General features: G+C 43.5%; 1 protein-coding gene across 4 annotated transcripts in view; it reads right to left on the bottom strand.

Moving 5' to 3' along the window:
* The window catches only part of ARMC2 (armadillo repeat containing 2), a 102,165-nt gene that overhangs the window by 55,485 nt on the left and 23,092 nt on the right, over window positions 1-23,588 (bottom strand). For all 4 annotated transcript variants that reach the window (XM_069974812.1, XM_069974811.1, XM_069974809.1 and 1 more), the window contains exons 2-5: window positions 22,971-23,199; window positions 16,939-17,011; window positions 12,597-12,765; window positions 9,434-9,605 (exon numbers count right to left, since the gene is read on the bottom strand). In XM_069974812.1, coding sequence (XP_069830913.1) covers window positions 9,434-9,605; window positions 12,597-12,765; window positions 16,939-17,011; window positions 22,971-23,179 — 623 coding nt within the window. In that variant the 5' untranslated portion in view covers window positions 23,180-23,199. The remainder of the gene's footprint in view (window positions 1-9,433; window positions 9,606-12,596; window positions 12,766-16,938; window positions 17,012-22,970; window positions 23,200-23,588) is intronic.

Here is a 23,588-nt window from a genome sequence, read left to right as displayed (position 1 = left end):
TCATCAGGTGATGCAGTTATTGACCAAAAAACAACTTTTAAACTTGCAGCCCCGTGCCCTACAGGAGTATCTGTGCCCTAACTTTGCACCACCCCTCCGTCCCTCCTCCTCACCCTCTTCATCATTAGGAATGCCACTGGAACATTCTCTCCATGAACATTGCACAGGTCCTTAACGATAGTAGGCAATCTGCCTGGAGCATTCCTAATGATGAGGAGGGTGGGGAGGAGGGACAGAGAGGGTGTGCCAGCCTAATGCATACACAATCCAGGCCACTCCAGTAGGGCACGGGGCTGCCAGTTTAAAAGTAAATTTTTAGCACAATAACTGCATAACCTGCCAAATGGACCGCAGGACAGATCTTGGATTAAAAGCAGCTATCCGAAGGTACAAGTGGTTTGGGGGGGGTCAGATTGTGGGTACAGAGTCTCTTTCAGTACAATCTTTATTTTCTTCTAGTAAAGAAGAGTCAAAGAGGAGTCGTGGCTCAGCGGCTTAACTCACCGCTGCGTGCCGCTGATATCAAGAGCTGCGGGCATATTGGCAGTTTATAGAGAATTTCAAATGGGAAAATTAATTTATTGCTTTGTTCTTTTTAAAAAAAAAAAAATTTCTGTCATACCACAAGACAGTGATCTTTTTCTGTAGTGCATTACTGCCTGTCAGCATCATACTGACAGGCTCTGAAAAGGGGCCCATTGATGCCCTGTGATCACAGGGTACCGATGGAGTGGCAGTGGGTGCCCTCTGTTAGGTTACTATTAATCGTAGCAAGGTTAATGGTTAAGGTTAAAGTGCATTTTGACCTTGGTAGGTCTTAGGGAATAGCCTAAAAATAAAATTTCAATATACTTCTTCTTAATTTTGGCAATTTTATTGTTTACCTTGTGGGATAAATCACATTATATTTGGACATTGCTGCAAATTGCCAAACCAATTATTTTAATACTGCCCGTCACCTGGAGCTACCGGCTCACTCACTCACCACCCTACCTCTGCCCTTCTTCTAAATACATAAATACAATATTTAAGAAACAGAACCACCTTATCTGAAAAGGTAGCAACAGGTATATAGACAGATTTCTCTCCACAATCCTACACAGCGCCATTCCTGATCTGCCCAATCTGCGCCGCTGTGAGCGTTTTGAATACATCCGATAATGTACCGCTCCCACTGGAAATGGCCGTTCAGCATAGAATCTATGCTGACCTGTCATTTTCTATGGGAACAGGACATCATTGGATGTTATGAAAACATTGACAGTGGTGCAATTGGGGCAGCCTGAGAATGTTACTGACATGTCCCCCGCAGCCTCAGCAAGATAGCTAACTATGAATTTTTCCTGGACAACCCCTTTAAAGATGTAGAGCCCAACACCATATGGGCTAACATGATTAGGCTCCATTCACACGTCCGTAGATTTTGCAGACCTACAGACAGTGAATGCATGCAATGGACTGCTTCCCCGCTCGTCATGATGTATCAATATCATGCCAGTACAGCGGGAAAGCTGTTATGCGCAGCAGCTCTGTCACTACAGCACCACGGCCATTCAAAGAGTTTCCCTGCTGCCGGCATGGAAACAATCCATTGCATGCATTCACTGTCCGTAGGTCCGCAAAATCTAAGGAACGTGTGAATGCAGCCTTAGGCCGGGTTCACACTACGTATAACACCGGCCGGGTCACAGAACAGCCAGTGTTACTGAAGATCATACCGGCAGGTACTGCAGTACCAGCCGGATGATCTTCCATTTCTGATGAACTGGGAATGCGGGAGCATCCGTGTGCGCCCGCATCCCAATTCACCGCTGCACACAATGGGTCACAGAACTGACATGTTCTGTGCAGCCGTTATTTAATTAATAGTGGCCACACAAAACTCACATCAGTTTTTTGTGCCGCCAGTTAGAATCCAGGCCGGAGCATATACTATGTGTATACACTCAGGCCGGGTTTCCATTCATGCACATACAACGTATGTGTTGTATAAATCACGGCCGTTGTTGCAAATTCCAAATTCAGGATAGAGGTCAACTTTATTATCACAGACGATCTGATTGCTGACACCCTCCTGCAATGACAAAAATAGGACTCCCGTAGCTTCCTTCTGAATAGTGCCGCAGTCTATGGTGTGCCCTGCCCGCCAATGATAATAACTTAGCTGGCCCTGTCCTGATCTATAAGGAAAAACTGACAAAGGGAGCTTCAGAAGACAGAGTGTGTTGTCTTATTGTGTTTTCTCCAATAGTGTAAAAACTTGGAATACATTAGAATTTATATGATAAATTTAACATTAAACATTTTTTTAAATATTTGTTTACAATGTTTGTTTTATATGCAATTGAGAAAATACAGCATGTTCTGATGAAACACTTACTTAAGAGAGTTATAGAGAGATCTATAACTTTACCACTAGAGGTCTGACTTGTCAACTAAGAGTTTTAAGTAAAGAGTCTATGGAGAACAAAAACCAGAGACAGAACTGCTAAAATGGCTTATAAATTAAGTGACCAAAGAAGCTATGTGGAAATTTTTACATTTGTTAACTGCAGAGAAAATTTTAACATAGTTGAGATTTAAATTATTTTAAACAATCTACACTCTTAAAGGGAATCTGTCAGCTCCTGGGCCCTACCTAAGGTGCTGACAGTGTGCTGTAGCTGACAGCCCCCAGTCAGCACGGTGCCTTTTTGGTAATTTTCCGTGCAGCGGATTATGTACAATCTTATGTCACAGAGCAGTTGTTCGTGCCACACTTGTCATGCATCCTCCTCCCTCTTCATGAATTATCAATGCTGCCCGGCCTCCTGCTTGATCAGTCCTCTGTAGGCAGTTTATGTCTGAAAGAAACACTCAGGTAGAATTGAATTTCTTCTCCCGAATGTGTTGGAGCTGTGGTCTAGGGGTAACTCACCTTTCTAGAGACCTGCCAGCAGTTCATTCTCTGGTTCGAATCCCCTGATGGAAATTAAATAGAGGTCTTTTTTTTCTTATTATTGTATCATTTTTAACCCCTTAAGGACAGAGCCTGAAATGGCCTTAATGACAGAGACAAATTTTATGAATATGACCAGTGTCACTTTAGTCATTAATAACTTCGGGATGCTTTTACCTATCCGGCTGATTCTGAGATTGTTTTCTCGTGACATATTGTACTTTACATTTCTGGTAAATTGGAGTCGATACTCATAACAAATCTTTATGAAAAAAACCCAAATAATGTGAAAAAATGTGAAAAAATGCATTTTTCCAACTTTGAAACTTCTTTGCGTATACAGAAAGTGGTTATACCACATAAATTATATAATAAATAGCATTAGCAACATGTCTACTTTATGTTGGCGGCATTTATTAAACTATCTTTCATTTTTTTTAGACGATAGGAAGCTTAAAACATTAGCAGCAAATTTCCAAATTTTCAGTAAAATTTCAAAATCAGATATTTTTAGGGACCTGTTCAGATTTAAAGTGTATTTGAGGGGCCTGTATGTTAGAAAGCCCCACAAAGCACCCCATTTCAGAAACTGCACCCCCCAAACTCTGCAAAAGCACATCCAGAAAGTGTTTTAACCCTTTAGGGGAGTCACAGAAATAAAAGCTAAGTGTGTAAGGAATTTGAAAATTTTAATTTTCTGTGCAGAGATTTTATTGTAATCCAATATTTTTCATAATTATAAACCTATTACCAGAGAAATGCACCCCAATAATTATTGCCCCGTTTCTGCAGTTTATAGAAATACCCCATATGTGGCCCTATTGCGCTATTTGACGCAACCACAAGCCTCAGATATAAGGGAGCGCCTAGTGAATTTCAACGCCTCCGTTATATTTGGTCATTTTTGACTGTACCACTTCAGGTTGGCAGAGGCTCTGGGGTGTCAAAACCTAAAAAACACCCCTAAAGGGACACCATTTAGAAAACTACACCCCTCAAGGAATGTAACAAGGGGTGCAGTGAGCATCTGGACCCCACAGGTGCTTCACAGATTTTCCGAACAATATGGCGTGAAAAAAGAAAAATTTATTTTTTACACTAAAACGTTGTTCTAGCCTTCAATTTTTCATTTTCTTAAAGGGATAAGAGGCAAAAAAAGACAAAAAATGTGTAGCGCAGTTTCTCCCGAGTACAGAAATACCCCACATGTGGCGATAGAGTGCCAAGGGGGCGCAGGACGAGCCTCCAAATGGAAGTAGCGCCAATTGGCTTTTGGAAGCTGAATTTCACTGAAAAGGATTTCAAGGGCCATGTCGCATTTACAGAGCCCTCGTGCTGCCAAGACACTGGAAACCCCCCACAAGTGATTCCATTCTGGAAACTACACCCCTCAAGGAATCTAACAAGGGGTGCAGTGAGCATATGGACCCCACTGGTGACGGGCACAAATGTGGAACAATGTGACGTGAAAGGGAAAAATTTCATTTTTTCACTTTCATGGCACAAATGTGCCCGTCATCAAGGGGTCCATATCCTCACTGCACCCCTTTTTAGATTCCCTGAGGGGTGCAGTTTCCAGAATGGGGTCACTTGTGGGGGGTTTCCAGTGTTTTTGCAGCACGAGGGCTCTGTAAATGCGACATGGCGTTCATCATCCATTCTAGCCAAATCCAACCTCCAAAATCCAAATGGCGCTCCTTCCCTTCGGAGGCTTGCCCTGCGCCCACATGGCGCTTTATGTCCACATGTGGGGTATTTTCGGACTCGGGGGAAATTGCTCTACACATATTGTGTGTTTTTTTTCTCTTTTAACACCTTGTGAAAATGATAAATTCAAGGCTAAACCAACATTATAGTGTAAAAAATGTAATATTTCATTTTCACGCCACATTGTTCCACATTTGTGCCCGTCACCAGTGGGGTCCATATGCTCACTACACCCCTTGTTACATTCCTTGAGGGGTGTAGTTTCCATAATGGGGTCACTTGTGGGGGGTTTCAACTGTCTTGGCAACACAGAGGCCTTTTGAATGCAACATGGCCCCTCAAAATCCATTCCATCCAAATCCAGCCTTCAAAAACGAAATGGTGCTCCTTCCCTTCGGAGGCTTACCCTGCACCCGCATGGCGCTTTATGTCCACATGTGGGGTATTTCCGTACTCAGGGGAAATTGCTCTACACATTAAATGTTTTTTTTATCTTTTAATCCCTTGTGAAAATGAAAAAACATGACAAGATTAATGATTTAGAGTAAAAATTTTACAAAAATTACACTAAATGTTGGTCTAGCCTTGATTTTTTTCCATTTCCACAAGGGGTTAAAAAAGAAAATGAACACAAAACGTGTAGGGTAGTGTCCCCTGAGTACGAAAATACCCCACATGTGGGCATAATGTGCCATATGGGCACAGGGCAAGTCACCAAAGGGACAGAGCGCCATTTAGAGGCTGGAATGGAGGATGGAGGCCATGTCGCAATTACAAAGCTCCTGTGCTGCCAGGACAGTAGAAACCCCCGACAAGTGACCCCATTCTGGAAACTACACCCCATAAGGAATCTAACAAGGGGTGCAGTGAGCATATGGACCCCACTGGTGACGGGCACTTACGTAGAACATGTGCCGAGAAAATAAAAAATACTATTTTTTTCATTTTCACGTCCCAAATGTGGCCGTCACCAGGGGGCCATATCCCCGCTGCCCCCTTCTTAGATTCCTTTTGGGGTGTAGTTTCCAGAATGGGGTCACTTGTGGGGGGTTTCTACTGTCCTGGCCGCACAGAGGCTTTGTAATTGCATCATGGCATCCTCTAATGGGAATGGCGGCCATACCTACTTAGCTGGGGAAAAGGGACAATTCTAATTTGGGGGTATTAGGCCAATTATTAGTTTATAAGGTTGGAAATGACAGGTGTCCATCAAACTCAACCTGTGTTGATCCAGAGGAAGGCAAAAAAAAACCCTCGTAAGGCAGACGACAGAAGCCTCATCACAGGGGAAAAATTCCTTCCCGACTCCATAATGGCGATCAGAATAATCCCTGGATCAACGTGACCCCTGAAATAGGAATAAGGGACAGAATTTAGATAATGTAGAACCCCAATGATGTGTGGTGCGCCTTGGAGCGATCCAGTATGCAGAGGCCGGGGGGATCAGGACAGGTGGCACACTGGAAAATGGTGTCCTTCCTGATCCCCCTGTTACGCCACACTCTGCACTTCTTCTGGGGTCTCCCGTTCTCCAGTGTGGGGGACGTCACCTGGAAAATGTTGTCCTGGTGCGATACGGGGTCCCTCACATCCAGAAGCGCTGGGTCCGCTCCATGGCTGCTAAATATTAGGGCTCTATTACTGCTTCTGATATGTTCGGATCGTGCCGCAAGCTACAGTAGCTCGGGCAGCGAGGGACCAGAAGAGGGGGTGCTGGTATAAAAGTTATCCCCGTACAGGTGGTGACCTTTATCCAGCAGTGGGAAGATCAGTTCCCAAACGATCTCCCCACTAACTCCGAGGATGGGGGGGGAGGGGGCATCTGGGGGCTGCATTCGGGTGTCCCTTCCTACATACACTCTAAGGGTACGTGCACACTGCGGAATCGCGACAGATAACCCTTCATGCATTCCGCAGTTGGCACCCTCCGGCGGACTGATGCAGGCGCACGTCTCCACACGTGTCATAGACTCCATTCTATGCACGGGCGGATTCCGCTCTCTGTCCAACGTGTTCATTCTTTGGATGGACGATGGAATCCGCCCGTGCATAGAATGGAGTCTATGACACGGGTGGAGACACGCGCCTCCATCAGTCCGCCGGTGGGTGCCAGCTGCGGAATGCACAAAGGGTTATCCTTCGCCATTCCGCAGTGTGCACGTACCCGAAATCTGTAAGTGTACCCTGAGGTACTCTCACAGAGTTTGTAGAATTTAACTCCATACCGTCATCTCTTATTGGGACGGTACTGGCGGAAAAGACGTGTCTGGGGGGCAGCGTACGCTACGCTACCCCCAGATACGTCACTGGATGATGAGGATGATGAGGATGAATGGAGGAAAGAAGGATCCCCCCATTCATCCTCACTGGCTGTTTCGGTGTCGGAGGTAATAATAACGTATCCCTCTGACGCCGAAATCACCCTGGGGGCCATTTGTATACGGGGACTAGTATATGGGGTATGTAGTGGTGTAGTGTCAAACTTTATTCAATGTAGTGTGGTGTAATGTAGTGTTTTTTACGTGTTTTTTTACAGTAAGTATAAAAAAAAAAACCTACGCCAACAAAGGAGTTGCTGATAAATGCCGCACTTATGTGCGGCACTTATCAGCAGACCGTGGCAGTAGGATATAGAAAAAAAACACCCTACGCCAAAAAGGAGGAGTTGCTGATTAGCAGCGCACTTTCGTGCGATGCTGATCAACACTCAGCGGCGATAGGGTGCGGAAAATAGAAAAAAAAAAATTTGAAAAAAAAAAAAAAAAAATTTCTACATTCTGAACATCCCTGTAGCTGCTGATAAGTGTATTACACATATCAGCCGCTAGAGGGCAGCAGAGCGCAAAATACGGAAAGAGCCGACGCTGGAGCCGAAAATAGCCGAGAGAAGCCGAACGTGACGTCACGGAAGAAGCCGAAGACCCGAACGAAGACGAGGATGCCGCGAACCCGGAAGACGCCGATCAGGAGCCCGGGACAGGTGAGTAATGTACAAATACCTGCTCTGGACCCCTCGGCTACCTAGCTGAGGGGTCCAGGGCAGGTATTTACTATTCTGTGGGACTCTGATCGCCGTGCCACCGGCCCGATCGCCGTGAACGGCCGGCCGGCCGTTCACGGCGATCGGGCCGGTGGCACGGCGATCACCATTACTTTTTACAGTAATGGCGGTCGGTGCCGTCCTCGGACAGCACCGACCGCCATTTTTTTCCGGGTCATCGGGTCGCCGATGACCCGGAAAGGTTCCGATCACCGCTATTGGCTGATCTGAATTGATCAGCCTATAGCGGCGATCGTAAGCACGGGGGGTGTTAACCACCCCCCGTGCCGTGAAGCTAAGATGGCCTGCTATGATTTATAGCAGGCCATCTTCCCCGACCGCTGTGTGTGAACACGCAGCGATCGGGGAAACATCGGGCGTAAATTTACGCCCTGATGCGCCAAGTACCAGGGCGCGAGGGCGTAAGTTTACGCCCGATGTCGTTAAGGGGTTAAGGCTATGTTCACACACAGTATTTTTGCTGAGTATTTTGGTCAGTATTTTGCAACCAAAACCAGGAGTGGACTGAAAACAAATGGCTAATATTGGACGTTGTTTTAAAATAACAGTAATTATTTGCTATTAAATGGCAGCCCTCCACTCAATTTCAACAGTGTGTGAACATAGCCTTTCTGTGTTTTCAATCCACTTCTGGTTTTGGTTGCAAAATACTGACCAAAATACTGAGCAAAAATACTGTGTGTGAACATAACCTTAAAAATCATACAATAATGAGAAAAAAACGGACATATATTTAATTTCCATCAGGGGATTTGAACCAGCGAATGAACTGCTGGCAGGTCTTCAACAAAATAGGGAGAAGAGATTCAATTATACCTGAGTGTTTCTTTCAGACATAAACTGCCTACAGAGGACTGAGCAAGCAGGAGGCCGGGCAGCATTGATAATTCATGAAGAGGGAGGAGGATGCATGTCAAGTGTGGCACGAACAACTGCTCTGTGACATAAGATTGTACATAATCCGCTGCACGGAAAATTACCAAAAAGGCACCATGCTGACTGGGGGCTGCCAGCTACAGCACACTGTCAGCACCTTAGGTAGGGCCCAGGAGCTGACAGATTCCCTTTAAATATAAAATCATTGGGCCATCATTTACAAGACATACAATTACAGCGTAAGGAAAAAAGGAACATGTTTAAATGCTTGTAGGTATTCCCAGTGCAAGTAGTTTAACACATATGATACTGCAAAAATTCAGGGAATTTCAGATACCACACGCCACACTCCAGCTACATTGGAACGCGTGGCTATGTCACTACAGTAATATGAAGATTTGAATTGGAACATATGCATGGCGCCTTAGTCAGGGTACTCGCTAAATTTACTAAAGCAGCTCCTTATGTGTCCCATAGAGCTAAAATAAGATGTCCCTCCTCCAGGCTGTGCTATTCTGTTCTGTGGTGATTCTGTCCATGAGATGGCCGAGCATGGAGGAGCATGTGACCATGTCTCCCCCATGCTCCTCCATGTCGACCATCTTATGGACAGAATTACCACAGATCAGGACAGCACAGCCTGGAGAAGGTGAGTCTGATTGCTTTTTTTCTATTATTTAGCATGGTTGACCACGTTTTCGTGTACGTTAAACGTAACCATTTTAAAACGTTAATGGACTGCAAAAACAGTGTGGACCCCGCCTAATACTATGTACTGAACACTTTTACTATTAAGTGACCAATGCCTTTAAGAACAGTAAAACATTATTAAGTAATCAGAGAACACAAACCGTTGCTTCCTATTTTTGGGGTTTGAGGTCTCTTCGGCTCTTCCTTGTTCTTCTGGGTTACAATAAACACTTGATCCCAGATGGTTTGCAGTGTCATTAAAGGAAGTTATGTCTTGTGTAGAAGTATCCTCCTTTACAATTTGTATTTGTTTCAAGTTGTTCGAGCTCTTTCCTGTATGAGTAAAACAGTAACATTTCTTACAATAATTGCATACTAAATCAAAAACATTAAACTAAGCTCATCTGAAAGTAGCAAAGAACAACACTAAAACTATTTATGCTGACCTTCATCTATCAGAGCCACCAAAGCTATCTGGGGGCTGAAAAAGTATGAGGCAGCCCTAGACAGTACTGGCCGGATGATCTTCATTTCTATTGAAATCCCAATTCACATTCACATTCAAAAATTGTAATAAAAAGTTGCATATGTACAATCAAGGTACCGATAGAAAGTACACATCATGGCGCAAAAAATGACACCTCACACAGCCCCATAGACCAAAGGATAAAAGTGCTATAAGCCTGGGAATAGAGCGATTTTAAGGAACATATATGTGTTAAAAATGGTTTGAGGGGCTATTTCTCTTGGTTTGGAAGGTGCGCAATCCTGAAGATGACCATCTTACCCAAATTTTTGTATCTCTTCCAGTGCATCCCCACTAGAGTCCCAGTCTCCTTTTTCAAAGCAGTGACGTCTATGCAGATCAAGTTTGTCTGGAACAACAAACCGGCCCGTCTTAGACGCACCATGCTATGTCGCCCAAAATCCCAAGGCGGAGTGGGTTTGCCAGACTTGCGACTATATCACCAGGCGTCGCTTTTGACGAGGGTGGTGGACTGGTGCAGACACGGAGACACAAAGCCGTGGGTCGAAGTGGAACAGTCATGCACGAACGTACCCCTGTTCTGTCTTCCATGGCTGCATCCATCCGATACTCCTCCCCTGCGGTCCCACCCCACTATCGGGCCGACCATTCTGGCCTGTTTGGCGAAAGTCAGTCGTTCCCACATGCTCCCCCATAGATCTCCGTGCTTTCCGGTCCTGGGGAACCCCTCCTTTCCTTCAAGCCTTACTGACCCGGCGTTCAAGGCTTGGACGAAGGCGGACAGGTTCAGACTCTCTTCTTTCCGGGAGGGTTCGGGGTGGATGTCGGCTTTGCGTCTCGGGGACATCTTGGAGCCTGTCCCTTTGGGCCCATGGAGAATTACCCAGATCAGACATTTTCTGACCATGCTGCCAATGGTGACTTCGTATGCCTCCACCCCCACGGCCTTCGAAGATCTGTGCCTGGAAAAGGGGACCCTGAGACATACGCTCTCGAGCACATATGCTCTGTTGATTGCCCCCCCTGACTTACCACCCCCCCCGAGTTCCTTCTGAGGTGGGAAGAAGACCTGGAGGTGACACTGACCGCAGCCCAAAGAAACCGTATTCTATCTTTGGTCCACAAGTCGTCCATGTGTACAGGCTATCAGGAAGCGGGGTATAAGATACTTACCAGATGGTATCGAGTGCCCGTCAAGCTTCACTCTATTTGGCCGGATGTGGATCCGGTGTGTTGGCGGTGCGGAACTTCTGAAGGTACACACCTGCACATTTTTTGGTCATGCCCCGTGCTAACACCCTTTTGGGACGAGGTGCGGAGGATCATTGTGAAAGTCATGAGTGTGACATTTGACTTAACTCCCGCACTGTTCTTGTTGCACCACTGTTCACTCCCGACAAAGTCCTACAAGAAGTCGTTGTTGAAAATTTTGGTGATGGCAGCGAGAGTCTGTATTCCCCTATATTGGAATAAGGACTCCCCTCCACCGATTTCGCTCTGGATCTCTAAGGTCAATGACCTACTACATATGGAAGACTTGACTTCCTCTCTTCATGAGTCTGACGCAAAGTTCACCTCCACATGGTATCCTTGGATGGAATTCAAAGGCACTCCGGAATACCTCGCCTTGGTGAGTGGACTCGGTTTAGCTTAAATCCAGCATACCGACCCCCTACCCCAGAGCTGATATAGGGGCGGGATGGAGTGGTCTGCCCGGGCCTCAGAGGACGATGATCGCGACGCTGGCAGGATTCGTCCATGCCCCTTCCCCCCCCTTCCTCTCCCCTTCTTCCCTTCTCTTGTCCTCCCCCCCCCCCCCCTCTTCCCCACTCTTTCTTTACTTGCTTACCTTTCTCTCTTCTCTAAGAATTCTGCCTTGCTTTACCTTTCCTCCGTCTTTTCTTAAGGCGGAGGTGACTCCCCCCCTGGTAGGGAGCCCTCGATAACACAAAAAAACTTTCTACTGAAGTTGCGGAGGGGGCGCGGCCGCCACTCTCGGCTCTTTTATAAATGACTATCTTGGGTGGTGTTTCATTGCATGTTTCCAGTGCGTTGTTGTTTCTCTTTTCCTATTGGTCAAGGACCTACCATTTGTTGATACTGGAAATTGTTCCAGTCACTGTTTATTACCCTACATCATGAGCTTATGGTGTGGAGCGGATGGGTGTTGTCTGTCCCTCCTTTTCTGTGACTTCAAAATAAAGAATTTAAAAAAAAAAAAAAAAAATGGTTTGAATTTTTTACAAGCCATCAGATACAATGAAAGTTATACATGTTACATATCGTAATCGTAACGACTTGAGGAACATATATAAAAAGACAGTTTTACCCCATGGCGAACGGCGTAAAAAAATAAATAAATAAAATAAATGTTTTGGTTTTTTTTTCAATTTCACCACACATTGAATTTTTTTCTGGTTTCGCAGTGTACTTTATGCAAAAATTCAGCCTGTCATTGCAAAGTACAATTAGTGACGCAAAAAATAAGGGCTCATGTGGGTTTCTAGGTGAAAAAATGCAAGTGCTATGGCCTTTTAAGCACAAGGAGGAAAAAAGGAAAATGCAAAAATTGAAATTGGCCCGGTCCTCTAAGGGTTAAAGGCATATTCTGCGCCAGCAAGAGATGACGGTTACACTTTAAAATGGAGCTGCATTCCAGATCCCATACACAGAGGAAAATCTGGGGCTCCTGTATGCGTGAAATGCTCATTATGTATAGTCGGCCTGAGTAAAAGGACCCTTAAAATGAAATAGTGTCAACTTATAATGTCATAACAGTTTCCTGCTATACACAGATTTATTGTAATTATTATTGCTGTTAATATTATAATGTATACCGTCTACTTGGTGAATGTCAGAATCAGCCAAAACACTTCCATGAGATGCAGCTATCATCAAGCGTGTCCGAGTTCTACAGGGCCTTGTTGGTGGCGCTGCATGTAAAGGTGGCTGAGGGGCTTCTGGTGCAAGTTCCTTGACTGTTTCGGGAGACGGAAGTTTAGGCTTCTATAAAATAAAATTAAAGAAAAGTTTAAACATACCTGAATATACCTTGATACAATTTACCGAAAAGAATTAGCGTCTGAGTAGGATACATAACCTAACCTGCCAATGCAAGGTAAAGAACCTGAAAGTGAAAACCCTTCAAAGTCAGGGATAGTTTGAATGTTTTCTAAATAATCAGCACTTTAATTTTGCATGTCTGAACCATATGAAAAAGGTTTTCAGATGCAGAACTATGGAATTTCTTTTTTAAATCCACTTTTTTTTATTGATTTTTAGAAAGAAATGTTTGGGGTTTTTTTAAACACAAAATTAGGAAGGAAACAGACAGGGCATACTCGCTTAAACAGGGTGACTCAGTAAGGGTGGTATTACACGGGGCGATGGGGGCCCCATAATACCTGTAAACGAGCAGCGATCTGCTAGATCGTCGCTCGTTTACTGGGCCGATTACACGGCCCGATAATCGTTTAACAAGGGCTGCAAGGACATCGTTAACGATATCCTTGCAGCCCTCGTTTAAACTACATACATTACCTATCCACGCTCCATGGCTGCTTCTGCGTTCCGCTTCTCCACAGGTCCCACGCGTTCTAGCTTCAGAGTGGCCTGTCAGCCGACAGGCCGCTCTGAAGCCAGAGCGAGCGGGGCCCGGGGAAAAGATCTCAGGAGCAGCCCTGGAACGTGGATAGGTAATGTATATCGTCAGTCGCCAGCCGCGCACAGCTATTACATGTAGCAGTGCGCGGTCGGCGCCCGACAAAAATCGGTCAGAACCGATATCAACGATCAGCCGATGATCGTTGTCATCGGCTGATCGTTGTATTTATTACATGGAGCGATAATATTTCTCTGTAGTGACTTGCATTCAAATGGCTTCACTCTCTTGCTACCCTGTGGGGTTTTTGCCTATTGCCTTTGACTAGGTTGTATACTTTAGCATTATGCACTAAGCACTTTTAGGCTATGTTCCCACTCTGGGAACATAGTAGGGAAAGTAGCCAGTCACATAATATTGACGGCTGCTAATAATGATCATGAACACTATTAGCGGCCGTCAATATTACGAGATAGTGGCCTTTACCCGCTATGTTCCCAAAGAGGGAACATAGTCAGTTTACATTGGGTCAATGTGCAATTATTTACTTTTTACTATCTAGACGGTTTAACTAATTGAAGTCCGTATACACTGTAAACACTCTGAAACCAGTTGATTTAAAAGAAAAAGATTTTCGCAGGAGTACTCCTTTAATGCAATGCTAGTTTATTGAAAAGTTAATTATATCCTTCCGGTCAGTACAAATAGGGTTCAAACCCACTTGGCGGGTCTGCAGCGAGTCTCCTTGCTGCGTTTTTGCAGCGCGACTCGCTGCAGATCCCAGCCCTATACTTTCATTAGCAGAGAAATTCGCAGCAGGGATGTACATCCCTGCTGCGTTTTTGTCTGCAGCCCTCCCCATTAACCCCCTTAGCCGCCGGACATTATACATTACCGGGTCCCCGTTCCTGCTTGCTTCGGGGCTCCCGGTGTCTTCACGGCCTGCCCGGCCAATCAGTGCGCTGCGGCGGGGCAGCGCACTGATTGGCCGGGCGGAACGTGCCAGGAGCCACCGAAGCAAGCAGGAGCGGGGACCTGGTAATGTATATCCTGCCCGCCCCCCCTGCAGCCCCGATCGCATGATCGCCCCCCGCACCCCCCTGCAGCCCCGATCGCCCCCCGCAGCCCCCGGCCACACGATCGCCCCCCGCAGCCCCGATCGCGCCCCACAGCCCCCGGCCGCATGATCGCCCCCCGGCCGCACGATCGCCCCCCGCAGCCCCGCCTCGCTGCAGACCCGCTGCAGACCCGCCAAGTGGGTTTGTAGCCTTACAATGATAGCCAAATAATACAAATTTTATTTTATTTTACCACTTAAAAAAAAAAATTTATGTAAAAAAGTGCTTAAAATTGCTGTATTCTTACTCCTATAACCTTTTAATTGTTTAGTCTGTGAGGCTGTGGGAGAGGTAACTTTTTGCATCATAATCTGTACTTTTTATCAGTACCACACTTGTATATATGTGACTTTTTGATCTTTTTTTAATTCTATTTTTATGGGATGTGATGTGACCACAAATCTGAAATTCTGCACTTTGGTGGCCTTTACCTGTGAGATCAGTAATGTAATCACTTAATAGTTTGGGGTAAATAGCCAGCACGGACAATCACCTTTGCCAACTACTGGCGGTGGCCAGCCGCTGCTCATGGCGGCCAAGAGCCACTGGGTATGTAGAGGGCTCACATTGTGTTTTGATCTGTAGCAGCCCTATCAGCAGGTCAAGGGAAGATCTCGAAGTAAAAAACTTCACTGTTCCTTTTAAATTTATTCATTACGTTTCAAAGTAAGGCAATGGCAACCTGAAAAAGCTTTGCGATCTTCGCATAGCTTTCTCCTTATTTGTGGGCCCTAACCATTTTCATTTTCAGAGGCAGCTGCTTAGAAGAACCCATGGCTGCTGTTTTATGGGACAAGGTTAGAAAAGTCTGGGTATCTATAAAGCTTTAAAAATTGCATCGCCTGGCCTTTCCTAAGGATTGTGAAAAAGCCTTAGGGCCGTGTTACACATCCCGATATGCTGGGTAAGAGTATGTTAACACTATGGAACACGCATAGAAATTATAGGCAGAGGTCACACAGCGGACTCCGTTTGAAGTTCCGCCAGACCCATTGTCCCCCCATATTCTCAAGCTCAGTCTGCCATCCACCCAAAGAATTGACATGCTAATTCTTTGGGCGGATGGCAGACTAAGCTTAAGAATACCAATGAGTCAATGGGCCATGCGGCCTCACCTTGAAATTTCTGCACTTGTTCCGTAGTGTGAACATACCCTAAGCAGCAGGTGAACAATGATTTTTTTTTAACATATCGCAAGTCAATGATCAGCCGATGGGGCACAGGGCTCAGTGTATAATATAAGGTGTCAGGGAGCACAATGTATATTAGAATGAATTGCAGAAAACACAGTGTAAATTATAACAAATTTTAAGTGGTATAATGTGTATTGTAATGAATTTCAGGGTGTGCAGTGTGTATTGTAATAAATTTCAGGGGGTATAGTGTGTATTATAACGAATATCTGGGGGCCCTGGTTGGGCCTCTGGGAGCTCTAGTTTTACAAGGTAAAAATTCTACAGTGTGTAAACCTGATTTGGCAAAGTGATGGCGTTATTTTGGGTAGAAATAATTGATCCACATTGATCTAATTATGTAAGATTATTGTTGTTAGCATTATTTGAACGGGGGTAAGGAAGGGGTGGGTATTGTTTTGAGAATCGCCCTATAAGCCAAATCACTTAGGGTGGTATTACATGGGGCAATTTTCCAGCAATTAACAATCTCAAATGACCGCTATGACAAACTAACTTAAATCGTTCACCCTATTACACAGGACTATGATCGTTACTTATGGTCGTTCGTCCTTTCCTGGCTGATAGACCAGGGAACGACCGAACAACGTGTTATTACACCGAACGGTTTGTGAACGATCAACAATAAAAATAGGTCCAGATTCTAATGATCAAAGATTTCTCAGTCGTTTAGTCGTTGCTTATTACGCAAAACAATCCAACGTTAAAGGGGTACTCCAGCGGGGGAGGGGCTATTTTGGGATCTGACCGGGGAGGAGGTGGCTGAGAGAAAAGACGTCCTCCCCGGATCCAGCGGCGGGTCCTGTATTGCGGCGCTCCGGTCCCCGGCCGCTTCCTGGTGTCTGACGCGGGCTCAAGACGTGCCGTCTCAAGCCTGCTCAGCCAGTCAGTGACAGAGGCTGGATCCGTTTCAAGTCCGCTCAGATCCTGCCTCTGTCACTAACTGGCTGAGCGGACTTGAGACGTCACATCTCGAGCCCGCGTCAAACACCAGGAAGCGGCCGGGAACCGGAGCGCCGCGATATGGGACCCGCCGCTGGATCCGGGGAGGTGAGTGGACATCTTTTCTCTCAGCCACCTCCTCCCCGGTCAGATCCCAAAATAGCCCCCCTGCTGGAGTACCCCTTTAAATCCAACTGATCTAACGATTTTTCGAACGATAATCGTCCCGTGTAATACGGCCATTAGAAACCATCCTGATCTGTAGTAATACTTTCTTAAATTTTAATTATGGTTGTATAAAAATTTGATGTAGTAAGATACTCACATGTGGCAAAGGACTTAAGCGTGTTCCTGACACCGGCCTTGAATCAGGAGATTCAAAGCTACAGGAGTGCAGGCTGAAAAAAAGAAGAAAAAAAAGACGTGATTGCACATGTCATAATCAGAATTATTGACAGTAAAAGCACACATGCACACAGATGTCAGTCTCAAAAGGATGTGGGTAGAAATGCTTTAACATATTGGATATACAGCTCTTCCATTTTATGATAAATCAGCACACTACATTACATGCATAAGCTCATTACACATATATAAAGTAGCATTACAAATAAAACAGTGCAACATTTTACTCTTCTAAATGGAATAAGTTTAAGGGTGGGTTCACATGTACCAGAATCCGAGCGGATTTCACGCAGCGAGCTGAGCAGCAAAATCCGCTGTGATTCACGGTACTGTCCAGTTTGAAAAGGTTAACATACGCACAGTGGAATTTTCATTCCGCTGCATATATGTAAAGCACCATCCCCCATAATCCCCCACGGGCAGTACTTATCAGCTGTCCTGCAGGAAGTGACGTATGCCACTTCGACAGAGGAGGCAGCAGAGAAAACGGCGTCAGACTGGAGAGGATACACCCCTTCCTGCAGGACATACAACAGCAAAGTACTGGAATTTTTTTTTATAGAAGTAAATTACAAATCTCTGGCACCAGTTCATATGAAGGGGAAAAAATTGGTCTTTAATATTCTGTATTTAGTGTCGCTCAATTCAATTTCTTTTATCGCTTTAATGTATCTAAAATTAGAAATGAAAAAAGCAATATATATATATATATATATATATATATATATATATATATATATATATATAATATATTAGGAGAAACAGTCTGGACACATGTAAACTCATATGTTTATTAGTGTAATGTTCAAGACATGCACAAAAAAAAAAAAAAGATTTTTACTAGAACTGTCAGGTTTTCCAAATCCATACACATTAGGGTTTTAGTATCTCATCCCACTGGATGTATTATGTGTCTAAGTGTAGTTTTTTTTTTTGTGTAATTCAGTTTGCCATTGTGCAGCGAACTGCAATAATTACATCACTAATGTGAAAACCAACCACTTTAAAGTTGACCAGCTAAGTGCAAAGTAGATGCACAAAAAACTGTAGGTAAATCCTTATATAGGGCCCATTTACACAGAGCAATAGGCAAGAAGCTGAAAAGGAAAGATTTCTGCATGAGATTCCTCGCCTATTCAGCTCTGGCAGAATAGGGGCAGAATTTGAGCAGAATTCAAGCCCCCCCTGACTTCTACAGCACTTATCTAGCAGAATCCGCCCAAAGAATTGACATGAAAATTCTTTGGGCGGAAAGCGGATCCGCAACGGATCATTCCGTGCACAAATTCTGCTGTGTGAACAGCAGAGCAGAAATCCCATTGAACACAATGGGACATTGCTCTGTTCAAATTTTACGGGCAGAATATCAAGAAAAATTAGACACGTATTCCGCCAGAAATTGGAAAGTGGAAACAGGCCCTAAATATGTCTGTTCACCTGAAAAAGCAAAAGACACCCAATTTACGTGTTTTGAGACACTTTGCAAAATCGAGCAAAATGTGGGGAAAAAACCACTTCATACACCTGTAAGGTATATTCAGAACATGCTATTAAAAAAAAAAAAAAAACTATAGATTTCAGAGTCATTGTGTTCTTGAATGCAGTGGTACCTTGGATTACAAACATAATTCGTACCGGGACCGTGCTTGTAATCTAAATTACTCTTAAACCAAAGCAAATTTTTCAATAAGAAATCACTGAAAAGCAGAAAATTGGATCCACCCCCCCCCAAAATAATGATTTTTTTTTACTCTGAATAACATGTAAAACAAATGAAACAAACATCTAGAAACAGCTGGATATGTCATATTATAAGTTATTGTAGAGTATAGCAATCAGCCTGTGGAGTATAATGTATAGTAAGTGCATACACCTGAAAAACAGCAGCTGCAGTTTGTAGATACAGGATGGAGCTGCAGATCCCCATAATGCAGTAGCGTAGTACAACAGGCTAGAATAGAGAAGCAGGGCTGCTGTCAGAGGGCTGTGTGGTCACATGACAGCAATGGTGAAGGGGTGTGTGTTCAGCATGGACCAATCAGGAAGTGAGAATCACAGAGCTGTGCATGAGGACAGTGACAGTAACTTTTCCATACAGCGGTGTGAATGGGTAAGTGTAAGTGCAGGCAGATTATAGCAGCAGTGTGTATAGCTGAGTGTAAGGGGCCTATTCCACGGAGCGATAACACAGGTCAACAGCATTTTTGGGGCCAAAGATATTTCAATGAATTTAGGGTAACTTTGGGGTGCTGATTCTGAATATGTCATCAGTTTTGCCAGATTGGCTCAAGTTTTTGAGAATTTTCATGAAATGTGTAAAAAAAAAAAAAAGACGTAATTTGCTACACGCGCATTAACTTTATTGCTATTGTCATGAATACAATAAATTTTACAAAGTAAATGTTGATTTTAGTTTATTTTAACTAGTTTTAGAAAGTAATCTTCAAAAATGAACAAGACATGAAAAAAACTTGAGCCAATCTGGCAAAACTGATAGCATATTCAGAATCAGCACCCCAAAAATACCCCAAAATCATTAAAATATTTTGGACACCAGTAAATTTATTTATTTATTTTTGACCTGTGTAATCGTCCCGATACGGCCGATTATCGCTCCGTGGAATAGAAAGAGCGATCAGCCGATGATCGGGTCATCGGCTGATTGTTCATTTAAGTTCAGACCTAAAATCATCGGTCGCCACTCGCGCATCGCTGTGTGGAATAGTAGTGCGCGGCTGGCGACCGACGATTTCAAAACATCATATATTACCTGTTCAGGCGCAGGTCTTCTCCTTCTCCTTGTGCAGAGCTGCAGCAGCTTTAGAGCGGTCTGTCTGAGCTGACAGATCGCTCAGCCAGTCACTGGCCAGGACCGCCGCAGCCAGTGATTGGCTGAGCGGTCTGTCAGTTCAGACAGGCCACTCCGAAGCTGCTGTGGCGTGGGACCTGGAGAAGGAGAAGATCTGCGCCTGGACAGGTAATGTATGAAACAAGGGCTGCAAGGACATTGGTCGGGCCGTGGAATAGGCCCAGTAAAAGAGCGCCGATCTAGCAGATCGGCGCTAGTTAACATCGTTGATCGGGCCCTGCTCGGCCCATGGAATAGGACCCTGAGTGAAGGCACATTATAGCAGCTGTGTATAGCTGAGCATACATGCAGGCACAATATAGCACCAGTGTGTATAGCTGAGTGTAAGTGCAGGCACATTATACCAGGAATGGAGAGGATGGGGAACATAAGGGCTGATAGAGACTGCAGGCAGCATGAAGGAATGAGCAGGGCATATGTGGGCATAGTATAGCAGCATGAGATTACCTCCACAGTCCTGTCCCCTAATGCATGCCCCATCCTGAAGTGGATCTGCTATGATTTGGAAGGTGAGGGAGACTTCCTGGGTCAGTGTACTGTGCCGTAGACCATGTCCCTCCCCCACTCCTCCTCCCACCCAGTACAGGAAGCTACTAAACCAAAACAATGCTCTTACACCAAGTTACAATTTTGAAAAACTGTGAGTTCTTGCAAAACGCTCTCAATCAAAGTTACTCTTAAACCAAGTACCACTGTATATGCAATTGACTGCTCTCGAAAACAGGCATTGGTGCATTTATTTATTTTTTAAATTGATTCTGAAACAAAACATGATGACTATCTCACACAGAAAAAAAGAGCATGTGTGAATTCAAGTAATAGCAGAAATTACTAAACTGAAACCATATGCTTTAGTAAAACAATAACAGATCTCTAAGATGATTTTGTTCTGCAGTTGGCACAATCACAGGTTGTTTGTGCTTCATGGATGACACTGAAAAGCTGTGCACTCTTTATTATTATCTTTTATCCTTTTATTTTATTTTTTTTAAAGGCTTTTATTTAACTTCTTAATGACTTCTTATTGTGTTTTCATTTTTTACTCCTTGCCTTAATTCTGTTATTTGTTCAACTACAGAGCCATGTGAGGGCTTTTTTTTTTTTTTTGCATGACCAGTTGTACTTTGTAATGACTAAAATATACTGGAAAGCAGAAAAAAATTAGAGTTTTTTTTGTAAAAATTAAAAAAAAAAAATGTTTTGACCTATGAACAACCAATGAAACTGCCATACTGTTCAACTTTTGCAGTCTTGCTTTTGAAAGCAGCCATGTGCCAGTGCATATAGAGCTGGCTCGAGTTCTGAGTTCCATATACTACTGACATCACCAAAATGAGTAGGCCTATCCCATGTAGTCAACAGATTACCTCCCTAGAGCACACAACGTACCTCATACATCATGGTGCGATTAAGGGGTTATAAAGAGGACTCATAGCGTGAGCTCTCTCTATATACTAATGACTGTGTTGGCTATTAAACCATTTAAAATGTTGCTGTCAAAACCGACAGCAGCACTTCAATGGCCGGGCTGCACATCACTGGTGGTGCATGGAGCCAATCCATTCTACAGGCTGCCTGAGGCCTGTACTCAGCCTCCCGGGCTGCCTATACTGCGGAATCGCCTGAAGGAATAAATTATTATCAAAAAAATAATAGAGTACAAAGCGATAAAAAAGTCATATGCATGAGGAACAATAAAAACTACAGATCATGGCATAAAAAATGAGCCCTCACACAGACAAAAAAATAAAAATGTTATAAGAGTCAGAAAAGAGCAAATTTAAGCACATAACTCAGCAACCCCTCCCCATTTTCGATATATATATATATATATATATATATATATATATATATATATATATATATATATATATTATTTTTTTTTTATTTTATCACCAAGCAAAAAAAAAAAAAAATCCTATTTTAAGGAAAAATTAAGTGTGGCATTGGTGTTGCAAAGAAAAGAAAAGACCTCTGGGACTGTAGGTTAAAAATAAATGTACTATGACCTTTAAACATGTGCAGAAAAAAAAACTGCAAAAATTAAAATTCGCTCAGTACCTAAGTGGTTAAAGGAAATATCTAGGATTTAAAAACCTCCCATCACTACAGACAGAACAGGAAGTCTCAGCTTAATTTATGTATTATTTATATCTAAGGACAATGTTTAAAGGAAACCACCTGTGTCCCTGCCCTGCCCAGCAAACTTACTTTTATCAACTAGCGCACTGCACTGTATGTAAACGCGGGCGAACATTTGGACAGTCCCAGAGGCCTAACCAGTCCTGGCCCAGTCACTGCAATGGCGTCTCTGTAGGCATGATCCACAGTTCTGTATCCTTAAATTATCACATTCCAGACCTTGGCGCAAGCGCAAAAAATTGCGCCAAGTGCAAGGTTATTTTTTGGTTACTTCACATCTGGAAAAATTTTAATAAAAAGTGATCTAAAAGGCAAAACACCAATAAAAAGCTCACATCATGGCGCAAAAAAAAACAGACCAAAAAATAAAGTGTTATAAGGATGGTAATAGAGCAATTTTAAACACATTTCGTTTTTAGGTTTTTTTTATGTATTTTTTTTTTTTTTAAGTAGTCTAATAAAAATAAAAGTTATATAAACTGCCTATTTTTGTAATTGCACTGACTTGAGAAACATAGATAACATGTCAGTTTTACCACAGGGCTAACGGAGTAAAAGCACAAAACTCCCAAATATAAAATAATGCTTTTTATTTTACTGTGCAAATATATATTTTTTTTCATGGTTTCGCAGCAATTTTATGGACAAGTCTGTCTTTGCAAAGTATTATAGGCATCGCAAAAAATAACAGCTCATATGGTTCTGTAGGTAAAAAAAATGCAAACGCTGTTGCCTTTTAAACATGAGGAGGAAAAATCAAAAGTGCAAAACCAAAAATTGGTTGTGTCCTTACGGGGGTTAAACTATCAACAATATATTTTGATTATTTGCAGAGAAAATAACACAAGTGTTTACAGAAAAAAAATAGAAGATTGTGTTCATATTATAATCACACACACAAAAAAAAAAAAAAAAAAAAAAGTTGCAGATATGTCACTTACCTAAATGAAGAAGGTGGTCTGTTATCTGGTGTCCTTGATGATAAAAGTCCAAATAATTTTCTTTGATCTTCTCTAGGTGTGAAGGGTCTTCTTGTTTCCAGGGTCCGAAGAGAATTTCTGGCTTCATTTATTATTTCAGCACTTGTCTTCTGGGTAGAATTAGGAGGTTTATAAAAAGGGTCTGATTTCTTGTCACGCGAAGAGTACATCTTCTGTAAACTCTTTGATTCTAGTATCAAGTAAGTTAAAATAATGCCATTAGAAACCATACCCAAAGCACAACTATAGGCATTGTCAAAAAGTACACACAGTCCAAAGCAGGTTCCCCAGGTCCAAAGAAGTATAAAGTAATTAGTACTTTCCTTGGCCATCACCTTAAAGTGACTCTGTACCCTCAATCTGATCCCTCAAAACGCTTGTACCTTCGGATAGCTGATTTTAATCCAAGATCTGTCCTGGGGTCCATTCGGCAGGTAATGCAGTTATTGTTCTAAAAAACAACTTTTAGACTTGCAGCCCTGTGTCAAATTGGCGTGGCCTCTCTGTCCCTCCTCATCATTAGGAATGCCCCTGTCAGGACTTTTCCTATTCATCACCTGTGTGAACACTGCACATATG

Source organism: Dendropsophus ebraccatus, chromosome 6 (assembly GCF_027789765.1).
Source record: "Dendropsophus ebraccatus isolate aDenEbr1 chromosome 6, aDenEbr1.pat, whole genome shotgun sequence".
Classification (NCBI taxonomy): Eukaryota; Metazoa; Chordata; class Amphibia; order Anura; family Hylidae; genus Dendropsophus; species Dendropsophus ebraccatus.
Note: the sequence above shows the minus strand (reverse complement) of the source record. Positions and strands in the feature narration are given on the sequence as shown.